Here is a 12,527-nt window from a genome sequence, read left to right on the forward strand (position 1 = left end):
GTAAGTTTTGGGCGGTATAGAAATATGTAAAATAATACATAAATAATGGCAAAATATAGAAATCTCTGTGAGGATTTGGGTGATAGTCTTCTTCCTTGTAAAGGAAGCTTTAGTGTTTGTTTCTTGACTAAAGAACTCCACCATTGTCTGGGGAGGCAGTCCGAGACATTGCTTTAAATTTCCTGTGCAAAAATTTTAGTTCCAAATTATGCTAACTGTTGTCAAGGAAACATATATCTGGCATGAATATTCTAATAGATTTTGCATACTTTTTATTACCATGGTGACTATCAGCAACTCATAAATGTGCTCCACAAAAGGTATGCTCCACAAAACCAGCTTGGTCTTGCTGAAGTTGGTGAGATAAAGCTGGGTTCATCCATCTCCAGGTGACTCTTGAAAGCAATCCTGGAATTTTTAATGGCTTAATATTAATTAATTAATTAATTAATATACCACCTAGTATAACACTCTCTAGGCAGTGTAGAGAATTAAAACATAAAATATAACACATCTAAAACTCATTAAAAAAAGATTAAAAAATCATAATAGATTGGAACACACTGAAATTTAAAAATTTGGTTTCAGTTAAAAGCCTGGGAATACAGGTACATCTTCAGGGTCCTCCTAAAAGCAATCAGAGAAGGAGATGCTCTTATTTCAGCAGGGAGGGTGTTCCAAAGCCCTGGGGCAGCCACAGAGAAGGCCCGGTCCCGAGTGGCCACCAAATGATTTGCAGATGATCCAGATGATCTGAATAGGCAACAGGGTTCACGACAGAGAAGGCGCTCTCTTAAATACCCTGGACCTAAGCCGTTAAGGGCTTTGTAGATAATAACTAGCACTTGTATTTCATTTGGATACAAATCGGCAGCCAGTGCAGTTCTTTTAGAATTGGTGTTATATGGTCCTTTTGGGTAGACCCAGAGACCAATCTGGCTGCCACATTCTGTACCAATTGTAGTTTCTGAACTACGTATAAAAGCAGCCCCACATAGAGTGCATTACAGTAGTCAAGCCTAGAGGTTACCAGCATATGTACCACCACTGTTTTAAGGTCACTAGTCTCCAAGAATGGACGTATCTGGCGTATCAGCCGAAGCTGATAAAAAGCACACCTGGACATAGCCTCAACCTGAGAAACCTGGGAGAGTTTGGGATCCAGGAGCCAGAAAGAAAAACTTCTGGAATCGCTTCGGTCAGAGCTGGCAAGTCTACTTGTGAATCACAGGATGAGGCAGGCTGAAACTCCTCCAGTGGTGATGCATTTTGCAGGCTCCCTTCTAGGGCAGACAACCTCCAGCACAGGAGCCGGAAGTGGAACGATTCTGAGCGGCACGGACACTCACTGCCAAGAGCAGCAGGAGCCAACCCTCCTGTGTTGGGTCATCCCCCCCACCCCATCCCACGGCCAAAAAGGGATGCTGGGATTTCTCCACGTCGGGATGGACATCACTCGTGGGAGTTTCTCAGAAATCCTCCTTCTCCAGGGTCAAAGCTTAGGCTTTGTTAGCTAGTTTTATTTTAAAATTGTAAACTGCCACTGGATACAAGGCAGAGAGAGAATGGAAACACAGAAGTGAGCCACTCTTAGGGTTGCCATATTCAAGCTTCCTAAATCTGGGTCGATCGTGAAGCCGGAATGCCCACACATTTTGCCAGCAGTGTGACATCACCACCTGGGGGCGCCCGGCACTGGAGTCTGTGCGGCAGGCGCAAGGCCTGGACTGGCGGGGCCGCGGACGACAGGGAGGCCTGCCTGGGCCTGGGGGTCCACTGGCTGGGCCTGGCGGGCCAGGGCTCCCCCCGCTCCCAGGGGTTCCCAGATGTGGCTGACTGCCACTCCCAGAACCCCCTGGGTGCCACGGTTTTTGCTTGGGGGTTCTGGGGGTTGTAGTCCAAGACATCGGGGGCTCCTCTGCCTGGGCCCTTCCCTGGCAAAGGCGTGCCACGTCCTCTCCCGGCCCTCTGCACATGCTCGCAGGCGGCGCCTTGCTGGAGGCGCCATCCATCCTTCGGTCTGGCGTCCAGGAGGCAGGCCTGCTCGGCAGGCCCAGGAGGGGGCGGGGGAGGCCACGAGGGCGAAGGGAAAGAGAAAAGCGGCGCCGCGGGGAGACGCGTCACGCAGGCTCCGCCCTCCCCTCCCGTCATGCTCCGCGGCAGCAACAGCAGCCGCCGCCGCCGCCGCGGGGGTCCCCTCAGCCCCGCCTCGCCCGCTTTCCCGGCGTGCCACGCGCCCTGCCGCGCCTGCGCCTCCCGCTGCTGCCGCCTCGCCTCAGCCTGACGCGGAGCGGGCGGGGCTGCCTCCCTCCCGCCTCCCTCCCTGCCCTTCCGTGTGAGGAGGAGGCAGCAGCAGCCGCCGCCGCCGCCGAAGGAGCGCCGCCACCGCCCGAGGAGAGGCCCCCCCGCCTGCCGCCGCCGCGACCAGCGGAGCCCCCCCGCCCCGCCCGCCGCATCATCGCCTCCCTGTCCCGCCCCGCCCCCATCTCGCCCCCCCCCCCCGCGGCTCCCCGGCCGGCCATGCCGTCTCGGGCAAGGTAATGAGCCGCAGAGCCCCGGCTGGGTCTCGGCTGAGCGGCACCGCCTCCGCCTCCTCCTCCTCCTCCTCCGCCTTCTCCCGCCAGCACCACCACCACCACCACCAGCCCTCCTCCTCCTCCTCCTCCTCCTCCTCCTCGCACCCGCGGAGCTGGCATGACTGGCAACCCAGGTGGGCCTGGCGCCGGGGCTGCGGGGCGGGCTGGGCCTAGGCGCGGGGCGGGCGGGCGGGCGGGAGTCCGGGCCCGCAGGGGGAGAGGGCTGGCCCGGCCCGCTTCCCCGCCGGGGCAGCCACAGCGGCCGCCTCCTCCTCCGCAGGCTTGCCCGGCTTCGGCGCAGGGGGGCCTCGGCGGGGCGGGCAGCCGCCTGCCTGCCTGCCTCCCCCGCCCGCTGCGGCCTACTCCGGCGGGGGAGGACCAGGCTGGGCCCGCCATCACCGCCCCTTCCGGGGCTCCTCCGGCTGAGGCGGGGCGCGGGTGGGGGAGGCCTTCGCCCGCCCGCCCTGGGATTCCCCCGGGGGTGCGGGGCCAGTGGCGGCCCTCCTCTCTCCCTGCGAGGGCGGGCCGGGGCGGAGGCGCCCGCAGGAGCAGAAGCAGCCGCTGCTCGCTCGGGCGCCGCTTCTCCCAGGCGTGGGCCGGGGCTCGCCTGCTCCCCCCGCCGCCCCCCAGCAGGTGCCCTGCCTGCTTGCCGCTGCCCTGTTCCCTTCGGGAGGATCCGGACCGAGGAGAGCCCAGCCCAGGGGCCCGTCCCTGCTCGGCTTTCCTTCTGTGGCACTTGCCGCCCCCCCCCCCGCGCCAAGAAAAAGCGAAGTGCGGAGGTGCTGCTGCTCCTGAAGCTCGCCCTGCCCTGCTGGGGGGGGGGGAGGCCCGGCTTCCTGAGCTTGCCCCCCCTCCACTCTGCCCAGTGCGGGGAGGATAGGAAACCCGGGGCACGAGGAGGGGAGAGCACCCCACGTGGCCGCCTGGATGGCCCCGGGCCTTTCCCCACCCGAAGAGGCTTTGGTGACTGGCTGGGTGGGTCGGGACCGAGGCGCCTGCCGGGACTAGCCCTTCCTTCCCACCTGGGAGAGCCGCTGCCAGTCAGTGTGGACAGGCCTGCCTGAGCTAGGTGGGCCGGGGGTCGGACTGGGCATGGCAGCTTCCTGTGGTGCTGTCCTGATGCCGCCCTTTCCACATCCTGCGATGCTCTTATGGGCTCCTCCTGTCTCTGGCAGGTGCCTTTAGGTTCTGCCTTCCCTTGCAATACTGATGTCCCTTGGGAGTTTTTGGATTGATTTCACTTCAGCTCTTTGGGTACATTGATCCTCTAGGACGGTTTCACAGGACTTTGGAATGGCCACTTTGTTGCATAGCTGGTGACTTAACACTTTCTTTTTTCTAGAAGGACGCCTAGGTGTCTTATGTTGATGTCAAATCCCAAAGGCCTGTTAACTAGTATCAAGTTCATATTTGCATTTTTAGTGGGTAGTTAGCTGAACGAGTGAGCTTGGAAGCATGGGCTTGTGTATCTGATACTTTTGGAATGTGTAAGATGTTAAATGTTGCGTTGAATAGTCTAGTTCTTCAGGTTAGTAATGAAACATAACTGTTTTGTGGGATATTTTCCTCTTCTCTTGTTATCCTTTTTTTTGTGTACTCTTGAGTGATTAAAACAGATCTCAGTGGGTGTGAATGTGTATACTGGTCCTTTAGGTTTGTGGTGGTGCTGAAGAAATTGACATATAGTGTGTTTAGTTTCATGCCTGTGGGTGTATTAGTTTAAGATCTTCTTGTGATAAAATTCAACCTTCCGTGTTGCTCGACGGTACCTGGCATTTCCCCTCCATAGAAGCATCTTCAGTGAAGGACAAATAGTGCTTAAACTATCTGGTTTGGGACCCCGGGAATTACTTTAGGCATGCCTAAGGGCTTGGGCATGGCCATTGGAATTTGTGAGTCTGTTCTTTGAAAGGTAGATTCCTGTGTCTGACCACAATCTGCTTTGGAAAGTTCCCTCAGTTGGCATGCAGAGCCGTTGCTTAGGACAAAACTAGTTGCATGGTATGGTTTGTTTATGATCTGGTTCTTTTCTCCCTCTGTTTTTATATTCTGTGATTCGCATTTATTTATCACCAACAGCCTTTAAATTGCCTAAGTATATGGACCAAAACATATTCCTTGGGATATAACCTTTGAGACGGAAATTTAAAGTAAAGCTGCTGTGGATTGTTAAGGAACATGTTTCTCTTCTGGGACCTAACCCTAACCCAAGCAGCTGCTTTAGGCATGTCTGCCCAGTAGGATTTGGGACTTCTTTCAACAGCAGACCCCCAAATCAAATCACAAGCTATTCTTCTAAGAGTCAAACTACTTGTGATGTGAAATGCATTCTTGCATTTCTTGCACATTAAAAAAAAAAAAGCCAAGGGGGAGGAACCGTCTTCCTTCTAACAGAGATTCCCAGATGTTGTTCACTACAACTCCCAGCATTGGTTGGGGATTATGGGAGTTGTAGTCAACCATCTCTGGGAATCTCTGTTAGAGGGAACACTGGGGAAGAATCTGGATTGGGAGCACAGTGCAGGGAAGGGAGTTAGGGTTAGCGATCCTTCCCACCAAGCTGTTTTCTTGATGACACCCCCCCCACACACACACACGTGCGCTCCTGGGGCAAATTGCACATTTGGGAGAAGATTCGTGTTGGAAAATGGCATGAGGAAAGGTTAACTGGATCAGATCCCCCTCTATTGCTATTTTTTTAAATATAAAAGACATAAACGAGATGACATTTCACACCATGCCTACTGTGATCCCCAAACCCCTCCAAGCAGTGTGTCATGCAGCAGTGGGGATGGTGTTTCAGGCACGCAAGCTCAACACCACTTTGGACCTGCAGACACTAGTCATGCAATTCTTTAGATCCTGGAGATTGTTTTGAGCTTTGGCATAGGTTCCAGAAATTATCTGTGAAGCTTGGTAAAAGTTTTACTCTTTAAAGCAAGAACTGCATTTTGTTGCCCATTCCAGGAAGAATGGGCAACAGAATTGTAGTGAGATTTTACTCATATTGTTTATCAATGTGGATGATTTTCCACTTATCAATATTTTTGTCCCTTTCTGCATGTGTTAATTTAAAAAAAAATTCCATCTTAATTCTGCAACTGGATGTGAAGGTAAAAGTAAAAAGGTGTTCAGTGTTTGTGTATATTTGCATTATTCATATATACAGTAGATTACAGTGGTGCAGTCAGAGTGTCAGACTAGGATTTGAGAGATCCAGTGTATGCTTGTCTGAGTGAGTTCCTTGGAAGTAGGGTGGGATAAAACGGAAGATTCCACCCCGCCACACCAGAACCTTTAACTAACTTGACTATTTTTTTAATTAGCCTAAGTCTCTCTTTGTTACTGTTCTACTAATGGTACAGTGCTGAAGACGTACCAAATATTTGACCTCCCCTATGTTTTTGGCTGGTCAAATGATCCATGCTAGTCGAGGAAAGGCTGTTGATTGTTAATCAAGGAAGCCTTGATTAATCAAAGCAGCCTTGATCTCATTGTCTTGTCACCCCCCCTTTGCTTTCTGCACCTGTTTTGACATATTTCCTGGGCATCTGTGCGATTAGGCTTCTCTGTTTCCTTATCTTGCTTTTTGAAACAAAACTTTGCATGTTTCACTGGTGCTGTATTGTACTCATTAAGTTCCAGTTCTTTTAAACTAACAGGATATGTGGCATATTGGGCTGGTAGTGAGCAACATTGTGCCAGGTTAGCAAGCAGATTCTTCCAAGTGCGGCAGAATAGTTGAATTGGAGCAGAAAAATGAGAGGAAAGTGTTAATGAGCTTAATAGGTTTCCATAGAGAGAGCCGGTGTGGTCTAGTGGTTAAGAGTGTAGGTTGGACTAGGACCGGAGAGACCAGAGTTCAAATCCCTGTTCAGCCATGAGAGCTAATGTGGTGTAGTGGTTAGAATGCTAAACCAAAGACTAGGGAGACCTGTGTTCAAATCTCCACTTGGCCAGGAAACTTACTGGGTGATTCTGGGCCATTCACTTAATCTGCCATACGTCACAGGATTGTTGTGAGGATAAACATACGTCACAGGATTGTTGTGAGGATAAACATGTACACTGTTGTGGGCTGCTTAGAGGAAGAGTGGGATAGAAATGTAGTAAGTAAATAAGTATATTTTATGACTGTGAATTATTTCTTTGTATTCTGAAATGAATTTTTAAATTTATCACCTGTACAGTAGGCTCTGTCTCTTATAATGGATTTCTCTTCAGTGCTTCCTTGAAGGCCTTTTCATAGACCTGCAAACCTTTGGTTTTTGCATTAGTTTTGGATTTGGACTGGCACATGTGCAACCAACTAAAATACCTTAAAAAAAATTTTTTTTGGTTATTTGTGCTCAGTCTATTCTGCTTTGGTTTAGGGTGGCCATTTCAAATCAGTGGGCACACTTAATTTTGCATAGGATTGAACTGTTAGTAACATAATCTGAGAGCCTCTCTGGTCATCACACTTCCCTCTGCAGAATTGGGTGATTCTCACAGTTGCTGTCTGTGTCCTAGCTATTAGGAAACTGCTTGACAGTTGTGTGCATGTTGATTCCCTGTCTGCAGTCAATTGGACATACGCAAGATTAGGTTCCTTACTGGTCAGATTCTCTGTTCTGATGCATCCAACTTATCATCTTATGCAATTTATAGATCTTGTCAGGATAAAGGTGTGATGAATGTTTTCAAATTCTTACAAAATCTAGATTCCTATGAAATTCCTGTTCAGGTGTTGGCTTCTGTTCATATAGTGAGTGTGCAGTGTGCTAGAGATGTAAAATTTCTTGAAATGTTAAAGCGATGGAGTGGGAAACACTTTTTTTGTCATGGAAATATAGGCAATAGTTTGTTTTTATTTATTACATTTATATAAACCCACCTAATGGCTCTAGACTCCTTTAAGAACACAAATGTATTGGGCAGGATCCTAACGGATCACTTGTGAAAGCTCCTTCCAGGATGGAAGGCAGGCATTTGTGCTCCATGATGAGCACGGGGGCACAGAGCCCCATTCATTCATTCATGGAAGGCACTTCTGTCACTCGTGGTCAATTTGGGTTCCATGCACTCCATGAGTGCATGGGATCACACTACTTAGTAGGTGGTATGGAATTTCAAATAGAAGTTGGGTTAGGGTTCTTTCTAACCCTAACCCCAGTCAACATTATTCTGTGGTTTGTATTTAAAGAGCCTTACATATGGGTAGTGCTATATGAAGGATGGCACCCTGCCCCGTGGAGCTTGCTGTTTCAAGGTCTTGCATTTCTCCAGTTTAAAAGAGAAACAGTTCAGCTGATTTTGAAAACATAAAAGCAGCTTTCACATTGCAAGAGCTAGTGTGGTGTAGTGGTTACAGTCTTGGGCTGGCCCTTTGAGGCCCTGAATTCACATCCTCACTCAGCCATGAAGTTTACTTACTGGGTGACTGTGGGCCGGTCACTCAAACCCACCCCTCAGGCTGGTTATGAAGATAAAATGGGTGAGGTATGATGTGTACGGTGATATGGACTGGAAAAAATTCCAGTGCTATATATCTATGTCTAGAGAGAGAGAGGCTTTCATGGGAAACTTCGAAATGGCATTGTATCATAAATTGAGTACCATAATGAACTGATAAATAGCAGGCAAATCAGTTTCAAAGTTGTGATGTGCTTTTTTTCAGACGACAGTAACCCTCTTCTCATGTCTTGTCCATACCTAATCAAAAAGTGGAAGGGGAGCCTCTGACCTCCCTAGGTATACTGGTCCTGCTTCCCGATCTTTGTGCATGTGGGTGGGTATACAAATACTTATATGCTGCTTTTCAACCAAAGTTCCCAAAGCGGCTGACATACAGAAATTTAATTAATTAAATTATAGGGAATTATAGGCTGTATAGGAACCCTTAATGAAAGGCACGAAAGTGTGCCTGAGTGGGGAGTGTAAACCTTGTGTTTGGTCATATCTTTTTTAATCGCTTGTACATGTTTCCGTCTAGACATTGCACATTTGTCTCACTTGATAAGCAGCCTGCAGTTTCCCCACACTGAAATGCTGGTGTAGCTGTGCAAATTTGTGGTGTGTATATGCATGCATGTGTGTGCATGCGTGCACACACACATTACACATGTGTATATTCACCCACATGCTCATGGGTGCAAGTCGCTTCACGAGTATTACACCCATGCTGTGTCAGCTTCATTGGCTACTGTCCACATCTGGGCTAGATTCAAGGTGTTGGTATTGACCTTCAAGCCCTACATGGCTTGGGCCCGGGGTACCTGTCAGACTGCATTTGCCCATATGAATCTCTCAGGGCCCTCCACTCATCATCTCAGGCCCTGCTCGTGACCCCACCACTAACAGGGATCCGGTTGGCAGGAACTAGAGACAGGGCCTTTTTGGTTGTGGCCCCTCGACTTTGGAACATCCTCCCTGAAGAGCTTCACCATGCTTCGTACCTTGGTGGGTTTAAAAAAAAAATAAAAAAATCTTAAAATGCACTTTTTAAAGGAGGCTTTTTAATGCTCCATTATTGCTTGACAACTTGAATAAACTTGTTTGGCCTAGCTTTCCAAGGTTTTTAAACTGTTCTTAAATGTTTTTAACTGGTTTTAAACTGTTTTTATATTGTGTTTATTGTTTTAAATGGTGGTTTTGTTGTTATAACAACCACTAGAAATGTCAGTGACGTTTGTCTGCACAAATCTGTGTGTGTTTCTGGTGACATAAGTTAGAAAACCATCTTTTCTGTTGACTGCACCCACCATGTGAGCAAGAGAGCAGGAGAACAAAAACTGGCATGGCTCTTCCTTGGGAACACACGACTAGGTTTTTGTTATCCTATTACTTTGCTCACATGGAGTCAGCAGAAAAGATGGTTCCTTAAGCACCTTGAAACAGTGGAATTTGGCATATGTCTTTGTGGAGTAGTCACCTTCAGTAGCGCAGCGGGGAAGTGCTTGACTAACAAGCAGAAGGTTGCGGTTTGAATCCCCGCTGGTATGTTTCCCAGACTACGGGAAATACTTATATCCAGCAGCAGCGATATAGGAAGATGCTGAAAGGCATCATCTCATACTGTGTGGGAGGAGGCAATGGTCAGCCCCTCCTGTATTCTACCAAAGAAAAACCACAGGGCTTTGTGGGCGCCAGGAGTCGAAATCAACTTGACGGCACACTTGAGCGTTAACTTTGTGGAGGAACCGCCCTCTATTCCTCCTAAGCTTTTTCCGCTGCAACCAAGCACTCTCTTTGTATGGCTGAGTCCACTGCAACAGCCCTTCAAAAATGACCCAAACCCAAAACTCTAGTAGAGTGGAAAGGTTTATAGGCATGGGGTGGAGAAAAATCAACATGCTTCTAATCTTTTTATAACAAGAAAGTTTATTTTTAGAAAAATTGGTTGAATTAAAACATTACTTTTGCAACAACAAAACCCCCCAATTCAAAACTGTTATTTAGCAGAGCAGGTCAGAGAAAAATAAAAACTGGAAAAATACAGTCATTACCTGACTCAGAGTCCTCTGTGCTTTCTGTTCAGCTTCTGGCTTGCTGGGTAATCTCTTGTCCTAATTAGAGCACCGTTCTGGGGCTCAATCCAGCCCGGCTCTTTCCTTCTAGTGATTCCAGCTTGGCTGCTCACTTGCTGCTTTCCTGGACTGCCTCTCGCAGACTTCCAGACTTGCTTCCTCCTCCTGCCACCTCCAGCTCTGACTCTCTCCAGCAGACTTGACTTGACCCTGACTTCCAGGACTCTTTCCAGCAGGCAGCTTCTTCGGCAACCTCCAGCTCGGACTTGCTCCAGCACACCCTCTTGACTTCTCAGCCCTCCCTCTCAAAACACTCGCAATATATACAGTTTCTCTGGCCCATCAGTTCCTCACCCCAGCCAATCGGAACAAGCAAAAAATTCCCTCATTTAAAAAAAATAAAAGAATATCTCCCCCGCCAAAAAAACCCCCAACTGTCAAAATGCTAAACCAAATGTGAAACAAGATGAACTTTTGACTCCGCACAGAGACCAGTCAACACTCTCTACATACTTACAATGGAGAAGAGGTTTGTGCCTCCTTCCTTCAGTTTTCCTTTGCATTGCATCAGTGCTGCTGAGGTGTGGTGTTCTGAGGCTGCTTCTCTGGGCTGGTGAAGAGATGGTGCCAGTATGAACACTTGTAGAGCATTGAACCAGGATTTGGCATATCATCCAAGGAAGTCCTTTAGGTAGCCTGTGCTGGTGACATCTGTCCATCCCTGCATTATACTGTGCGATGATGTGCTTGGAGCTCTTTGTCCTCCTCTGTTCACCACTTGCTGCACTCTGGTGCCCTGTATGGCTCCAATGCGGTTCTTTTGGGTTTGTATTTTGGACTTTAGTGTAGAAACTCTTGAGGTCCTGTGGCTACTTCATTGACCTCTGTTGTGTGTCATCTGCAGCATGTTTCTCCTGAACCAACCTCTGTAATATATCAATGGGGAGGAAGGTGGTGGAAATGTTAGGTTGCACTTTAATAATTGCTTTTGGAGAGGGCTTGCAGGAGGAGGCTAATCATGAGGTGTCATACAATGAAGAAAGAATTTCCTAAAAGATGTTGGAAGTTTTTCGGTCCAACTGTGTGGTGTCTTGGACTCCCATTTAAAGTGTTTCGACTCCTGGCGCCCACAGAGCCCTGTAGTTTACTTTGGTGGAATACAGGAGGGGTTGGCCATTGCCATCTCCTGCACAGTATGAGATGATGCCTTTGAGCATCTTTCCTATATCGCTGCTGCCCGATAGAAGTGTTTCCCATATTCTGGGAAACATACCAGCAGGGATTCGTACTGGCAACCTCTGGCTTGCTAATCAAGTTATTTCCCTGCTGCGCCATTAAGTGGCTGGACTTCCATTTAGGGCTGGAAAAGTCCTAGGAACCTCCTCACTTGAACATCTGGAAATTGCAAAAATACTCAGTTTGGCAACACTTTTCTAGCTCTTTTCAGGGGTTACCATTCCATGATTTAGCATTTGCACCAGCATGCGTTGCTGTAATTCTAGTATTGGTATGGTCACATTATTGGAGCTTTTCTGAGTATATTTGAATACTATGCATGGGAGTTAGGTAATCTTGCATTTAGCTCATGCTAACCTCTTTACATGAAGATGCCCTTGAGAATTAGACAGTGATGTATGGTTAGGCTAAAATTAGTAAGAAATTCAACAATAGGATGAAATATAAAACAGCAACCCAGTAGGATAAAGATTTGACTGGATGTTTCAAATCAGTATGTGAACTTTCTCACAACTGCAGCTTCTTCCACAAATCTCTCCCCTTCCGTCTCCTTGTCTTGCTCTCATCTTAGGCTCCCATGTTCTAAGCCTCCTTTCCTAGGGCCCCCCCCCACTTTTTTTAGACATTCTGGCCATCTTTGTTTAGACCTTTTGGCCTGTCCAGCATTTCTCCAATCTGAGCAGCTCATGCAAAGGCAGACAGAGACTCTTGGTGTGAGAACAGCTCAACCGATTGGCAGCCTGGGCCCTTGGGAAGAGAGAGCGGAGCCAAAGGCCCTTCTGACTGGCCAGACGACTGAGCTACTTGCTGGCAAAGGCTTGGCTGCTGCACAGAATCGCCCTGCGTGGCAATAGAGAGAGATTTTGCAGCTGGACTAATACCGCCTCCCCCTTCCGTGGCCGTTGTCAGTGCACTTCCTGGAGCCGGGAACTTCACTACTTCTCAAGCGGGGCCCACTTGGGCAGCAGAACTTCCGTGCGAGAGCTGACCTCCGCCCAGTCCTGCGTGTGTCTTGATGCTGGGCGGCCCATTTAACAGAGGCACAGCCCTTGCTTCAGGACTTGGGGAGGAAAGCCCTGGGAAGGACTCGAGTGTAGGGGCTCAAGAGGGTGTTGTTCCCCTCAAAGGAGTCCTCTGGCACTGGGCACAGTGCAGCACTGCAGGTGGGGTCTTCGCGGAGTCTTCAGCTTTGGCTGAAGCTTCACAC

General features: G+C 48.8%; 1 protein-coding gene across 1 annotated transcript in view; it reads left to right on the forward strand.

The window, feature by feature from the left end:
* Nucleotides 1-2,252: 2,252 nt before the first annotated feature.
* Nucleotides 2,253-12,527, forward strand: part of SMG1 (SMG1 nonsense mediated mRNA decay associated PI3K related kinase) — a 77,051-nt gene continuing 66,776 nt past the window's right edge. Inside the window, exon 1 of the mRNA XM_053276198.1 lies at nucleotides 2,253-2,710. Within this exon, the coding sequence (XP_053132173.1) occupies nucleotides 2,541-2,710 (170 nt within the window). The 5' untranslated portion in view covers nucleotides 2,253-2,540. The remainder of the gene's footprint in view (nucleotides 2,711-12,527) is intronic.

Source organism: Hemicordylus capensis, chromosome 13 (assembly GCF_027244095.1).
Source record: "Hemicordylus capensis ecotype Gifberg chromosome 13, rHemCap1.1.pri, whole genome shotgun sequence".
In the NCBI taxonomy this organism is placed as follows: domain Eukaryota; kingdom Metazoa; phylum Chordata; class Lepidosauria; order Squamata; family Cordylidae; genus Hemicordylus; species Hemicordylus capensis.